Source organism: Panthera leo, chromosome B1 (assembly GCF_018350215.1).
Source record: "Panthera leo isolate Ple1 chromosome B1, P.leo_Ple1_pat1.1, whole genome shotgun sequence".
NCBI classification, from domain to species: Eukaryota; Metazoa; Chordata; class Mammalia; order Carnivora; family Felidae; genus Panthera; species Panthera leo.
Genome location: NC_056682.1, coordinates 109,626,088 through 109,642,953, shown reverse-complemented (window position 1 = coordinate 109,642,953; position 16,866 = coordinate 109,626,088). Strand labels below are relative to the sequence as shown.

The following is a 16,866-nucleotide window of genomic DNA, read 5'->3' as shown; positions in this document are numbered from 1 at the left end:
CATTTTATAGTACCTTTTGACTGATACATTTACAATTTGATATTATGTCCTCAAACCATCATTAGTAGTTAAAATCACAATGTGCTCAAATATACCACATTTGTCTATATTTCAAGACAGAGAAAAGAATATGTGAAAAAATTGACAAAATCAATACATATAATCAAAATAGTAGTATACTTTTAAAAAGAAAATTACTTTTGTGTCTTAGAATAGGCCTAGTTCCTAAACTTATTAGTTATTTGAAATAATTTTTTTTTCTGATATATATGAAACTCCAAGTTAGGATTTTCCATTTCTAATGTAATCATACCTTTCACATCTTCATCCTCAATTGTTGTATTTGAACTCTCAGTTGACTCCTGTTGAGAAGAAAACATGTGTTAAGTTGCAAACAATGGATAACTTCATTTTTATTCTTCTTAAAATTGGCAAGTGATGTACATATCATGCAAAGTTCTTCAGCAGGCTGTGCACGTATATTGACATGCAGATGGACAAATACATTATGTGGTTTTGATAGAAATAAAATGGCAAATGCTGAAAACATTTCAGAAAGGGAGTACTCTGGTGGCCTAATCTCTGAAGCAGGAAAAATCTGGGTTATTTGTAGAAGCAGCCAAAGTATGCAACTTATTTTAAGAGCTGTGTTAGGCCATCTTTGGTTACGGTGCCTGATCAGGTGTGCTTTTTCTATGTAGCTATCAGAAATTGAACATATTGGCCTTCTGAATTTGACCCTAAAATAGAACAATTTCTATTCCTAATTAATCAGTAAATAATCCTTTCTTTGTATAAGGCACTATATCAAGCACTGAATTTACAGCCTATTTGTCCTACTCCTACGTAGAGACAGAAAGCATTTCATTGCATCATTTGATGAAGAAGCTGGGGGCCCTAAGCTGAGTTATACTGAAATTACTTTTAACAAGAATTTCTGTGTTTGTGATCAGCACAATAGAATTATATGAATAATTTACTTTTTAAAGGACAATCAGATTTTTTCCATCCATTTCTAAATTAGAAACTGGCTGTTATTGATAAGAAGCCTGCTCCCATAGTGGAAAGACAAAGCTATTTCTTTGTAAAACTACAAATGAAGTTGAAGGCTAATGAGCACACTTAAAAGGACACTGTAACTGCCAATATTAAGATACAGTTTCTTACAATGGTTTCATAAATTTTTCCATTAATAACGTACCAATAAAATATTTTCTAGCAAAGAAATTTAGTAGTATTCATAAAAAAACACACAATTTTCTACTCGAAATGGTTAAGGGCTAGAGCTGAAAGAAATTAGAAACAAACCTCCAATTGAGATCTATGTGTTCAGTGATGAAAAACAGATTTTAGAAAATGATGGAAATACCAATCAGTGTCCTTTTAGAGGTTCAATATTCAAAAAAGCAATCAATTTATATAAATAGCTTATGTAATATTTAAACCAAAGGGACAGACTAATTAAAGGTGTATCCAGACTCTCCATACACACAAAACCAAAGCAGAGTCTTCATGCGTTTCTTAATGTGACCTAAGTGTTCAAATTTAAACTCAGGATGGAGGTAAACCCATGCACTGTAGAAATAAATTAATTCATGTAAGCAAGAAATGTCATGCAGCAACTCTTACAAATGATATAGCTAGAACTATTGAAGTATCCACTCCAGCTGTTATGCTCGGTCTTTCATTTACTAATGATATTAAAAAAAAGTTCTCCTGTATGATTCTCCTTCCTGTCTACTTCAAGTCATTTAGGGACTTAAAATATTTTAAGTGTCATGAACATAAAACACATCTCATATTAAAGTATACTTGAGTTTTACTTTAATGATTTTAATATTGATCCACTAAATGTTAAACCAGAGGAAATGTGTTCTCTAATAAACATTGCTGATAAGAGTAAGGAGAAGTTGGACCCATGAATATATTTGATATCTGAGAAAAAATCTGATGAAGTATATTTTTTTCCTTTTAGACACACAATGAGAATTAATAAACAGGAAACATGGAATACATTCAGAAAATGTCTCCTTTTATCCTATAAACATGTATACAGATACTATTATTCAGTTAACATGCTACACAATCAACAACAGACAAAAAATGTTACAGTCTTCTTCAGACTGTCACTAAATATGTTATTGAAATGCATATAATTCAACAAAACAAACATTTCATAAGAAGTTAAACTCCCTGATATCCTCAGTTTCATGCCAAACAACAGAAACAACACCAACAACAGAGAATTAACAGAAAAAGCACAATACGACAGAATAAAACTCAAAAGCAACATTAAATTTAAACAGACACCTATGAACTCAAGTTGACTTTTTTTTGAAGACAGTGAAATGACATAGCAAGAAATTATAAAATTTCATGCAGAATATATCTAAAGTACAATGCACAAACAGGCATGGAGAAGAAAATAAAAAGACCAGATGGAATTGCTTAAGATACACAGTCATCTTGACATAAAGACTTTGCTTAACCCAAGTCTTATTGACTAATAGTACCATTCATTTCTCTTTCAGGATGTCATTCATTTTTGTTTTGAAAGAAACATGGATACAATTCTAGATAAATTAGGTCCCAGAAAAAAAAATTGTGGTAGAAAAAGGGTCAAAATTTTCTTTCCCATGTTTAAATAATGAATTATTTTTGCTTTGGATATTTGATGAAATGTGTGATCTTATTAAAGCAAGATGATGTTGATTCTTTCTGAATACCTTGTTTCCATCAGGGTTGTGGATAACAGTAGTTTGGGGCTCCTGAGTGAGAACAAAATAGAGAAAGAAACAGTTCGCATTGGTAAGTACATTCTTACTAGTGTGAGGACAGAGCAGAGTGAGCCAGCTGACACAACTAACTAGTGACAAGAGCTTAAGCAATGTTAACTACTGTCAGAGGTAGCAGTGACAAGATCACTGATGAAAGATCTCCCTGGTGAGCCCATGAGATAGGATATCTCAGTACCCAGCAGCAGCATGCAAAAGACCTTATTCGCGATCAGTAAACAGACAAGGCTTTGAAGTTTGGAGACCTAAAGAGGCACTCACTGTTTCACAAAGTCCTATACCAGATAGAGCTTTCCTTTCTTCTTGAGTGAGTAGCCTGTTAATGTTTGTCCTATAAAAAACTGACCAACGACACTAGAGATTAGAACTCTTTAAAATAATCTTGAATTCTTTGTGAGGATTTTTTTCCAGATGTATTGCCTTAAGAATTGATTATGGTGTCATCACTATAGTTAATAGTGTATAGTTAATACACAGAAAAATACTCTTGGAAAATCGAGAACATTGTCCCATGCTTAAGAAAAGGTTATCCTAAGGAGTGTATTCGAAAGTCCACATGAAACTCTGCGGAATATTTAAAAGGTTCATTTAAAGGATTCTAGAACTAATCCCATAATCACTATAATTTGAGACATATTGCTGTTAAATGCCATGTGAGTCCACGCCTAAATGAAATTTCAGCTTTATAAACTACATTTACAGATTTGCTTGTGAAGTCATGCTTTTCCAAGAAGAGAACATTTTTCCTTTCTGCTTTCTACCAGAGACTTGAAGAAATATTCCCAAGTGGAAAATAACAGTCAAATGACTGATGTTGACAAAGATTCAGTGTCCATATATCATTGGCATGCTTGGCACTTTCATTGCATGATGTGGTAACTGAGAGTTACTGCAGCCCATTGAGAGTTTTCTCCTACTCTGAGAGCTCTCTGTCCTCTAGACCCTCCTCTTTACCACCTTTGTGCTGCAACACGTAAAGAACGTATTTACTGCTTCCCTTCTTCCTTTCTCTGGCCAGAGGGGTGATCCACAGAGCTTTTTAACTCATAGATAACCTGCTACCTTGATGTGTCCTTTTCCTTTAAATGTTTTCAAATTGACCCTTCTGGTTAACCCAAGTGAAGTAATCCCTTAGTATGTTTTATTCATTTAAGATAATACTATAGAGGACAGTCAAAAATCAGAACTATTTCAGAAAACCCTAAATCAAAATATGGAATAATTTGAGCAAAATATTATGGAACTCAGAGTACTGAAGGGCAGCATTCAAATCTTGACTTTTATGTAACACTGCCTCAAAGTATTAAAATGATTTAGTTGTAAACAGTGTGAATGTGATTAAAATGGACAAAACCGCTTTCTCCCTGACAATTCAAAGTCCTATGCTATACATTTCATTCTTTGGATTAAAGTGAAACAGTGATAATTTAAAATACAACAAACAAAAAGCTTCAAACTGCCCAATGCCTCTTTATCTCAGAAAGTGAGGTCTTACAAAGCCCTGCTGTGTTTTAATGAGAGGGAAACGGTAGCTCTGAATAAGGTCTACATTTACTGTTGTCTAGCAATAATCCCCTTAGCTCTCCTTGATGTCAATATTTGCGTTATGAAAGGAGGAAACCATTGTTTGCATAATCTAGAGCTATCATCAGAAGAAGAGCTAAGAGCAACCAAAGCGCATTCTACTGTATTTCTAAGGCAGCATGCAACAATTTCAACTACAGAGACCACAGCTATCAGAATAATGTTCAACAATGAAATGAGATCATCTCATGTTAGAAACACACTGCTTGGCAACTACCTTAACAAAAAGAAAAAAAGAAGTGAATGAAAGTTTTTTGTATCTTCGAAAGAAAAACAAAACCCAACAAAATGTTTATATACATACATATATATATATATATATATATATATATATATATATATATATATATATATAGTGAAAGCAAATGAGAGAAACAACAAAAAAACAGTAAAGAACTCAAGAAGGGTTACAAAGAGTCCAGGTATACCAGCGCCGGGGTAGGAATATTTTCTTTGGGGCTGGTTACCACGTTGGCTTTGTTGTTTATCTGTAGGTATGCAGAAAATAGAAACAGAGACGCCTTAAACCCCTTGGTAGCCAATGTCTCTATATGCAGCATGTCTATATGGAGATATAGACATGAAAATAAAGAGCCACTGAAGATGAACATGAAAGACACAGTGATGCTTGATGGGAATGATAATCAATTCCAGTCTCTGATGGTCACACACAGGCTAGGACCGCATCTGTGATGGTGGAATGTAAAACAGACTTGGCTGCTTTGGCTGTGCCACCTTAGCCAACAAAGAACTGCTTCAGTGGAGCTCAAATCAAGTTCCAGAGTATGAAATAAATATAAACATTTTCATACTCTTCAGGTTGGATTCTGTTTCCCAGCTTCCAATTGTTTGTTCACTGTTATGAATACATTCCTTTTTTTTTTTTTCATTTTTTTTTCCCCATTTTATTCTTGTTCCTGAAGTCACACATAGACTGTCTCTCTCTGGGAAGCCATCGTCACTTTGCTTCATAGGTATTCAATTAAAAACTTAGATCTCTGATGAAATGCTGACTTTGTAATGTAATATTTTAAATAATAAGTCTGGGCTTCCTTTAAAAAACACATCTTCCATTATAAATGACCAAACTGAACTCTTTACTATATTGAACGTAAAAAAAATTATTTTTCACAATTGTGTGAGAGGGAAACACCGTGTCTTCCATCACAGTGTTACCGCTACTGTTGAAGCTTATATCTGGTAAGATCATTCCCTTGCTTTAACATAGTTGGGTTGACCTTAAAGAAAGACCATATCACAATGGAAGCCACACTGTGAAAGTAACTCAGAGAGTCAATAAGTATTACAATGGGTCCACAGAGAAAACTCTTTGTAGACAAGTGGCAACTTGACATTACAATTGAGCTTGGGTGCTAAAGAATCAAAACTAAAAAGTAGTAACATTCATTTAAACTCATGCATGGTAACTTACGTTATGGCTACCAAAAAGAAATATAAATTAACATTCATTCTCTTATACTCCATTATCTATGTATTTTTTTTACATATTATTATCTAAAGGAACACATCCCATAATTTTAGTATAAATGTTCTTAAGGGCCTCAAAGAGAAAATCATACTGCATGAAAGAAATGAATACCAAGTAAGTTCATTAGCAATTACACCCAGTTAATTGTTTGGACTTTCTGGAAGTTTTTTTCTTTTGAAAAAAGTAGTATCAGTATTATTCAAATAAGATACAACACTGTGCTCTGTGGCATGCAGGAAAAGAGAAAAAATTTTGTGCCCTTTAATGAAAAACTCTTTAAAGGTTAAATCATCAATCTCTACCTTGCAGATAGTCTAAAATTTTTCTTTAAATAAAAGCTCACAGAATTTAACATCAAATTTTTGCAACAGCCAGAAAGAGATAAGAAATAATGTAATTAAAGAAGGAATTAAGGAAGGAATTAAAGAAGGATCAAAAATTAGTATTTATATTAGTATGAAATACATGATAAAAGAGGAGGTATGCACGCACAAATCACTTCCTATCAGGAAAAGTGTGCGGCAAAACCCAGCTGACTTCTTATCAAATGAGCTGAGACACTTACAATTGAAGTATCATATATATTTAATATGCTACATTCAGTCTGTATCAGTGGATGCAAAAATATAAGAGGAATATACTGATATACTTTTATTTCTATTTTGAAGTAAGAGACTTAATTGTTTTCTAGAATGGTTGTGAAGAACTGATTTCTTTCGGTGAAAATGTCACACATGCACACCTATGCACACATACCTCTCTGCACAAACATGTGCACACACACACACACACACACAACACATGCCCGCCACACATAGGTACACAGCATACACACACCATCATGTCTTCCAACTGAAGGCCATTCTGCCTAGATGAGCTGTCCTTTATTATCAGGCACGGCAAACATCAGTTAAATGAATATGAGCCTCAACCACCACTTTTAGTGGTGTTTAAATGTGCAGTTACAAACTTTTTTAGTTAATGTAAAGAACAGCTTAATGGCCTTTTATTACTATGGGAAGTCTTTTGAAGGTATTTGTAATAGTAATTAGTTGAAAAATAATAGGAGAATTTCTAAGTAAAAGGTTAGGAGGACTTCCTTTTTATTAAAGAGTCAAATATTAAGTATTAGTTAAACTATAAGGTGTCTTTTGAACATACCAGAACTTTGGCACTTTTGTTTATGAAATGTAGTTATTTTATACTATGGAAGCTATCTTTCTTTAACAAAACTGAATCAAACCAGATATTTAAATGATTCACCGAATTATTTTATGAGGCATGGGTAAAATATTCCTATTTTTCAGGTGTTATGTTTATTCAGTCCTGAGGCTAATAAATGTTTCCTCTATAGGTGTTTAACGAGGATGGGTCCATTGTAAGCTCATTTTCACACTATTTATAAACTCCATGTAGATGTATTATGGTGTATCTGTATTAGGTTATCTGAGCTAAAAACTCCTATTTTAGTAATCATGATCATCGCTTAAAAATAATCCTACAATGTTTCTTCGCTTATCATTAAACAGACCATTATGTCATGTTCTCTTCAGTTTCAAGAGAAACCTGGACTCTGGTCTTACAAAAGATCCTTGATGGCATATAAATAAAGGTATGAACTTTTCATATATTTAACAAATTCAACTTCAAAGGTAAACAGTATGATGTGTATGTGGGTACTGTGTTTTGATAGTTACTTGACACTGACCTGTAATGGTCCTACACTTTCTCTATTTATACTAACGTAGGTAAATAAGAGTGTTTTTATTCCTTCCTAAGTGTGAATTGGCACAGGAGGAGAAATCTGGCAGATAGAGATCCTCACCATCATCTGAACACTCGAACTGGACTTCCTTTTCTGAATTGACCAGTCAAAGAGAAAGGGAAAGAAAAAAATATGACCGGTTGAATTTTTAAAGTGTCAAAGCATGGAGCACAGAGTTCTGGAAACATTTCTTTCTATATAAGGATGGTAGTGAAAATAAGTATCTCAATAGGAACTGTGAGCTCTGCATCTCTGAAAGGTATAGAAAAACATAGAACATTTGGAAAATTTTAAGTATCACATTTCCACCAATATAACATTGGAAAAAAGGGCAATATCAACTGTCACTACTGAAATTTAAACTGAATAAACTAAGCAAAGGGAAGAGAAAATTACAGATTGAGGAAAGCAATTGGTAAAAGGCATATGCCATCATAATGGGAAACACAAGTGCATGGTCACCATAGCTCTGGAAATCCCCAAATCACACATAGACAGGAGATGAAGAAATGATTGTGCATGAGCGTAAGAAGTGACAAATGATTTTCTTTGTTATATTTTCAAAATGAACTGACCACCTGACTTTGGGTCAAGTTCAAATGCTAGAATATTAACTAATTCCCAAGAATGTTGAAGTGTTCATGAAGAATGTATGCATCTGCCCTTGGAAGAGAAAGAAAAGGATTAAAGAAATAAAATATTTAGGTAATACTCTGGAAAGATAACAAACATAATACAAATATAAGGTTACATTCAATCAAAGGCAAATTCCCACAAAGCAAAATAGAATCAATAGAAAATACATTGTATTACTTTGTTTAGAAATCCAAGAAACTAAAAGTATCCTTTTGTTATCTTTCTGGAAAATATTTCTATACGTTTTTAGAATATTCACCTTGAGTATATGTCTGAATACCCTATTACAGAAGCATAGGAAAAATTAAGACCTTTATAAGAACTGCCCAAGCAGAGATATTTAATCATTTGACATTCTATTTCCCAGACCCTATCACTTGATTTTTTTTTCAGTCTATACATTTCAGCAGGCCTCCAGAATATAGCATAACTAGAGGCACCTGGGTGGTTCAGTCAGTTAAGTGTCTGACTTGGGCTCAGGTCATGATCTCACCCTTTGTGAATTTGAGCCCTGCCTGGGGCTCTGTGGTGACAGCTCAGAGCCTGGAGCCTATTTCAGATTCTGTGTCTCCCTCTCTCTCTGCCCATCCCCCATTTGTGCTCTGTCTCTGTCTCTCAAAAAATAAAAAATAAAAAATAATAAATAAATCATTTAAAAATTAATAAAAAAAGATATAGCATAATGAGTCAGAAAAACATTTGGTTTTCATTGATTTTTCAGGTAACTGTGATAGTTTGGGACTGCAGTAAAGCACAGAGTATTTAGACATTCAGTTTCTATAACAACTCCATAAAAAAGTATTGTCAGATTATTTAATATTTAATAAAATAGAAATAATACACCTTTTCTTGGCATAAATATTAGTCATCTTTATGTATGAAATTATTTTATACTTCAACCTGCATCTTTTACAGAAACTATAAAAAATACAAGCTGTGAAAACTTAAAAAAATTATTTAACATTTAAAAATTATCCAGCATCTGAAAGTCAGAACTGATTTTGGGAGTGCTTGTTTAACTTACCTTTACTCCATCTGGTTTCTTCAACAAACTCTTGGCTGCTGCAAAATGAGAGTAAAATCATTTCAGCGAGTTATCCATTGAAACCCGTGCCAGGTAACAAATCCGGTTATTGTTTCTCTCTATCACCTTTACTGCGTTATGGCCAACATATGCCAAATTATCAAGATCACACTGATGAGCGCGAGCTTACAGGACACTGAAACACAGTATCACTTTTCTTGGTTTTGCCACATCAAATTTAGAACTAATTCTTATTTAGTTCATTGCATATAATTGAACACCGTGTCAGTTATGTTATTATTGGACTTTATGTCGCTGTTGGTTGTGAAAAGGATACTGGAACTTTAACTGGACTATGCTTTTGTAATCCAGAAAGTTGATTTCAGTCTTCAGACATCAGCTTACAGACTGTTTTACATGTTCATCCACACTACAAGTATGGTGACCATCTCAGTTCTGCCACTTAAGACCCCCTTCCTAAAGGTTTGAAAATTTGCTCTGGTGAAATAACATCCTTTTTAAAATATACATGTATTTGAAGTCAGAACTTCCATTTTTACAAAAAAATATTAATAACAATTTAAAATGAAGTGGTATATTATTGACCTAGAGCAAAATTTTTAAATTTTAGCATATGACCTTAAAAAAAGGCATTATGTACTCTTTTATACTTCAAAATCAGAATAGAAAGCTTTGATAAACAAAAGCCTTTTACTCCAAAAAATTAAAAATCAGAAAATTTGAGGTGAGATTTAAAACAAAACAAAATCTTCAACTAAATCAGAGAACTGAAGCATATAGTCTCAGATAAAACTTCATCTTCCCGGAGGGGAGCTTTTAGCATTTCTCCTGTTACTGAACTTCTTGGGTATATTAGAAGATGAAGTCATCCCTTAAAAAAATATACTTAGGAATGGGTATATTCATACACAGTGAGCAGATTATATAATTGTCAATGACAAGTAGTACACCAAGTGTAGAACATTTATGATTATGCAGAACAAGGTACATACTTGTGTTTCCATTTAATGTTAATTGTGTGTATATGTGTATGTATATATGTGTATGTGAGTGTGTGTGTGTGTATATATATGTAGTTATTTAAGTATATCAGAATAGACTTTGGCATCTGAAATGGAATTACCTAGCTATAATAAAACTGCATGAACATGTAACTTCCTGACATCCACTTGACTTGGGATATTATTTTGATATCACTTTGGTATAATTTTAAATTTGTTTAAGATAGAAAACTGTTAATTTTATTTAGTCTTTAGCAACAAAGCTATTAATTTATTATTAATTGAGATTGTAAGAATTGTTGCCTTAGCTGTAGTACTATTTGCCTGGAGTTAAAAAGCAATATTAAGTAAATCCTGTGGCAGTTAATAGGTTAGAAAGCAAACTCAGAATAGTTGAAATTGCAATAGCAAGCAAAGAGAAGACAATGATTCAGGGTAAGCAGGGATTTGGCCTGAGAGATGCAGAAATGTCCCTTTTGGTTACTATTCACCTTACCTCACAAGAAATACATTCCACATAAAGGGAGAAAAGAAAAAAATAAAAACAACTTTATAACCATATACTTATGGACAAATTACTTTAAAGAGCATGTTTGCTAATGAAACAGAATGAATAAAATATTCAAAACTAAAATGCAGTATATCAAGTACAAGATGTAACTGGATCCATTGTTATTCAGTTGGTTTTGAAGTGATGGATAAAAAAAAGGTTGCCTTTCATGCTGAGACATCAGAAACAATATAAAATTCACATATTAGTCATGAGTTTTTAGTTTACACAATGATGAAAAGGAAAATGTGATGTAAACAAAAAGCGTCTATACATGAGTGTATACATTTAAAAAGGCCCAATTTACGGCTAAGAGTGTATTTAAGACTTTAACAAAATACACAATCTTAATACTGGACACTTTTTTCAAGTTAATTTGTCTTTAACAATATATATTAATAATCCTACCTCTTAGTGATTCACTAATGTTTGGGCCACAGTGAAATATTTATTTGAATATAGTATACATTAGTTAATATTTAATGAGATGATACTGAACTCACCCATAGAAATGTCAACTATGTTAATCAACTGTTCATAAAACAAGTAACTTGACAAAGGCAGTGACAAGGTTTTATCACACCAAACTGGACAAAATACATGCATTTGACTAACACAGACCCTCAATCTGTAGCATTACTCATTGTATTCTTATCATTGATGTCGTTTAAGAGGTCAATGGAAGCCTTTGGAAAGCCTCCTACGGTTTCATATAATACATAACTAAATATAACGGGGGACAAAAGGTGACCATTTAATATAGTTGTAAACTAACTAGAAATTGGTTGAGAAGGTTGTAGAACCCTTGATAACGGTATGGATCATCACCTGATAGCACTGTAATTCCCAGGAGTTAAGTATGTCCTGGGATAAATAATGGAAGAATAGCTAGATCATTTGATGACACATATCACCCTTATGTAAACAGTAAACAAAGCGAAGTGGTGGTATTTTTGGCATAATTGGTTGATAATCCTTCTAAGTCTCAACAGCCACTTTAACAATGTAACTTTCTTGCACTTCAGTTACTCTCCATACATAAGGCTGATTAAAATTTACCAAAATTTGATTTTTGGAAACCTGGTCCTTTGAGATAACCTACTGAATAAGGAGGTTCCAAGATTCAAATACTTTCTGGACATAATATATACTTTATGTCCATTTTAGAGAGTCACCCCTATAACAAAGAAATGGCTTAGCTTCTTTCAGCCAGCCCATTATTTAAAAAAAAAAATTTATCATGGAATCATTTTGAGGAACATTTATTATCCTATATTACTCTAAGGTAGGGTTCTCTGTAAATTCTGGAGTTTAGATACCTTTGAAATATGCAACCATTCTTACAGTGTGCCAAGATACAACTGTACTTTTGAAAGAACTTGGGACTAAAAGAACTGGGTTCCTCAACAATGCTCTTCTTTTAAGAATCTCACTTATTGGGATTTCCTATGAGAATGAGACAAACACAAAAACCGTATTTATAGTTAGCAGTTGATGAAATATCAAAGAACTAATTCTAAGTTTGAAATACTGAGCTTCAAGAGGAGGAAGTACATATTTCCACAACTTGTGTGCACCCCAGCACAGATGGCAGATGGGTTTTGAGTCCTGTATAGCACTGACCAGGGGCTGCTTGAGTGCTCTTGTGAAGGGCGCAGTCATGTGCCTAATGTCTCTGTGGAGACAGCACCCAGGCAGATTCCTGATGATAGACACTCTGTAGAAGGAATCCATGCCACATATTTGTTATCCCTAAACAACAGTGTTTTTATAATTACTAAGTTTTTCTTCAATTCCAAACTGACTACTGAAGAGGAGAGCAGTGGATAAGGAGAATTCTTAACACATGTACCTGAAAAATTCCTCGTAGCCAGCATAGTTGTCAAGATGGCACCCTGTCAGAAAAATAAGAATTCGAAATTAATGTTGCCTCTGCAAATCTTGAACCTAACAAACAGTCTTTGATAACAAATCTTCTCCTAACGTTACTTTTAGTTAGGGGATTTTTATCTGTTTTTGTTTTGGTTTCCTGAGAGCAGCAGGACTATGTCTCACATTCAGCTGGGGCCACCCTCAGGTGTGTGGCCAGGTTCCAATGATCAAACTGCACAGTTGCTTTCCTCTGAAGGGAAGAACCACAGCACACACTGCCACAGAGATCCCAGCTCTTCGTTGTAGGTTTCATTCCAGCATCTATTACATTTTCTCAAGACCCAGAAGAGGAGGAATAAGAGTTCTGAGGTCCGCACATTCAAAAGCCTTTGCTGTAAGTTATTTTCTTCTCAATTTCATTTCTCACTCTGCTAAGTCCACCTCCTCACACAAATGTGTAATTCCTTACCTTTAGTTTTCTTCTAGCATTAAATTTCTTCAGGCAGTCTACCGTCTCCTGTCTGTGCATCATGGAAGCAACAGTAGAACGTTGCTGGAAGAGGAAGAAAAGAAACTTAACTTAGGGTAATTAAATCATACTAAGCATTATAGTATCCTCAACTTCATCCAATCTGCATTAATGGTGCCTAAACCCATACAATGAACTTGTGAGTATTCACTTGCAAAAGTTCCCTCCTAATGGATGATTAGCTTTGCCAAGACTATTTATGACTAAGATGCAACATTTATCTATAGAAAGCATAGATATGAATATCAATAATTCCCGAAATTACCTTTATTTCAATGTCTTTAATCATATTTCTATTGGACTGCCTTTCATTTACTAAGTACCATATTTACTGCCCTAACATTTGACAACCTTAGAAATGTAGTGAAATCTCTACATCCCCTCCAAATTTCACAGTTTTTTTTTATCACATCTGAAGTATAATCTGTCTACTATGGCCATTCTTTCTTGCTAGTTTAACTTAACTACAAGCTTCCAAATCTTGATGTTGTTGTTGTTGCTGTTGTTGCTGTTTTTCCTAAAGCTGCCTAATGGTAAATAATTGAACTTTGTCTAATCTCTACTGGAATACAGTTAATTTTGGTGTCATTTTCTTATCCTCTGTTCATGAGTATTATCAATAACTGGTAGGAGAAATACTTATTCCTTGTGTTACTGTAGGCAATATTTATCGATCTATGTAAATCAGATTTTGTTACCAAAACAGCATTTACTACCATTATAAATTTATTTTATTAAATAACTCAAGTCAAAAATTCATTCATTTTTACTTTCATCTTTTTCTATAAAAATTATTTTAAATCCATGAAAAAAATTTTAAAGAATGATTCATTTTTAATCTTAGTTCCTAAGGTCTTTGGAGAATTGTCACTTACACAGATCCATGGGTGTTTCAGTGCCTCTGAGGCTGTGATACGCTTGGCAGGGTTGATAGTAAGCATTTTATTGATTAGGTCTTTGGCTTCAGGAGTCACTGTGTCCCACTCTGGTGATGGAAACTTCAAAAATACAAATTTATAAATAGTTTCAAAAATAGATACATTCAATTAAACAGGGAAGAGCCAAGTAAACTAATCATTTCTTTAAGTAGTGGGTTTCATCAAAAAACTTACTCTTTGTATAAGTTAAATTGTATCTACATGTAGATAAATCTGAATATATTTACATATATAAAAGATAAGTAGCTAATAAGTGATAAGTATATACACTAAACTGCATATTATACCTAGTAAATGTATTTTAATGTTTCGAAAAATAAATTTAAAGATCTTCTAGTCCTTTCAAAGGATCTTTATTTTGGTTTGAAAATAAGATTTTACACAGTCTTTCTCATAATTATTTGTAAACATCAATAAAGCTGGCAGGTTGTCAAATGTGTTGATGTCATCATGCTATTACACCAAGATTCAAAATGAAGTATTATAAGAAAAAATGAGGTATTACATACTTTCACACCTCATGATCAGTAAGAGTAGAAATAATAAAAGAGCTTCCGTTGCTGGTGCCAAAACTGACCTACTAATTGTGGCTATTTGGAATATAGTAGTGAGAAGAAATCTCAGACTACAAGTGCCTCAGCAGGATTTCATTTTAGCACTTCAGAAAGGTTAATCTACTTAATGACAAATTTCATCAAAGTTCTTAAAAGTAACCAACATTCAAAACTTCTATGAGTAATCCATTTGTGTATTAATAACTATATAATAGCTATCCTAAGTGTATTTAAATCTTTTGTTGATAATTATGTAGCCTCATTTTCACATAATTTATTAGTAGAGATACTATTGTTCATAGGCTAAGAAAAATTTGCATCGGTTTCGAAACAACAGACAGAATATCAGGTTCTTATTCCACTTCACGGATTTTTATAGACAATCTTGGAACAAAAGTCACTGTCACTATGTCATGGACTTTAGTTCACTTTTAGTAGTTGTAAGATGGGTACTTTGTGAACCATTGGTAAAATGAAATATGAAAAAAATGATACTGACTCTTTAATACTTGAAATGTTACCAATTTAGCAACTGTCATTTTAATTCCATAAGTTATTTTGGGCAGCTATGAAAACTTGCCAATGAAGAAATATTCAAGCTGTTCCTCCTTGAGGTACAGATATTCGGATAGCAAATTAGGAGCTGGTTCAGCCTGAATAAAGGTGGACCTTTATCTCATTTTTAAAAAAGTTTCCACAAAGTCATTCCTCCATATTCATTAAGCAGTGCATCTGCAGAACTATGTCTTGCCAAGGGGGTGCCTAGTTGTAGTCTGCAAAGATGATGAATGTGCTAGCTGTGGCCATGTAAATCTTAATTTGGCCCAAATATTAGTCTGACTAGATAGAATGGGATGCTTCAAAATTAAAAGAATATGCATTTTAAATTCTTGCTATACCCACATCCATCTATATAGAACATTTTAACAGAAAGGCACTGCTGAATTCATGAGACCTGATTTAATATAACAGAGATTTTTTATTTTATCTTCTCTCACTTCCACACTGAGCTTTTAACTTCTGCACAGAAGGTGGACCCAAAAATTCCTACGACTTAGTTGCTCCACTTAATAATATATCAAAAGCATCTCTAAACCTTGAACTCTAATTTCCAGAGGGATGTGTGAGAAGCTACCAAAGGTGGTAGTAAATCATATTTATATACATATTTGTCAAAGGAGAGAAAATTATTATCAGTGAACCCAAAGTTAAGCCATAAAGAGAAAATAGATAAGGCTTTACTTTTGAGATTTAGAACCTAATTCATACTCATACTTTCAAATATTCTAATTATAAATGAAACATGTTGGAACTGTGATTTTCAAGTATATTAAATTGTGAAACACATTCTTCAAATGAAAGTTTCCACAGAAGCCCATGAGGTAAATAAGACTAAAAAAAAATCAAGCTGACACAATGGAACGATGTTCTATTTGATACATAGATCACTGCAAAATATTGTTGATACATGATTTAAAATTATGTGATAAACATTTGGGAATATAATTCAACTAAACAAGCATTAATCATTTCTAAAGCAAAAATCTTTTAATTTTTATATGTTTTAAAATGTACTAAGATCCAAAAATTTTGAGAAGCGAACTCCTTCCTTAGAGACTTCCAACTATTTTCCTTTCAATCTTAGGAGATAGTGAACTAAAAGGAAATACAAACTAAACACATATGCTGCTTTTCTTACTCTTTATCTCCCTCTCCCTAGGATTGAGAAAAATAATTAGAGAAATTGTTGAAAATTATAGTTTAAAGTGTAATGAAAAAATTTTGTTCTTGGTTAATAAAAAAAACAAATGCTCATCTACACTATATGAACATTTATTACATACATCATAAGCTCCAGCCTTGATCTGCTGATAGAGTCTGTGTTGGTCTTCATCCCAGAAGGGTGGATATCCCACCAGAAGGATATAGAGAATGACACCTAGACAGAATGAGCATATTAACATAATGTTAAGTCATTCAGGCAACAATAAATTAAATGTGGCAGATCCACAATGATACTTAAGCCACATCCATTCAAAGAGAGGAAATTGGGTATTTGGAAAGCTTCAGAAAGACATGCTCTGATCTACTCTGAAACATTCTGTGGA

General features: G+C 33.2%; 1 protein-coding gene across 8 annotated transcripts in view; it reads right to left on the bottom strand.

The window, feature by feature from the left end:
- CAMK2D (calcium/calmodulin dependent protein kinase II delta) overlaps positions 1-16,866 on the bottom strand; it is a 317,423-nt gene that overhangs the window by 36,598 nt on the left and 263,959 nt on the right. For 4 of the 8 annotated variants that reach the window (XM_042935653.1, XM_042935652.1, XM_042935656.1 and 1 more), the window contains 6 exons: positions 16,603-16,697; positions 14,142-14,264; positions 13,207-13,290; positions 12,718-12,760; positions 9,294-9,331; positions 314-362 (listed from right to left, as the gene is read on the bottom strand). In XM_042935653.1, the coding sequence (XP_042791587.1) occupies positions 314-362; positions 9,294-9,331; positions 12,718-12,760; positions 13,207-13,290; positions 14,142-14,264; positions 16,603-16,697 (432 nt within the window). Of the gene's footprint in view, positions 1-313; positions 363-2,726; positions 2,769-4,807; positions 4,868-9,293; positions 9,332-12,717; positions 12,761-13,206; positions 13,291-14,141; positions 14,265-16,602; positions 16,698-16,866 lie in introns of all 8 variants that reach the window. The other 4 variants (XM_042935655.1, XM_042935654.1, XM_042935658.1 and 1 more) reach the window with 2 other exon arrangements.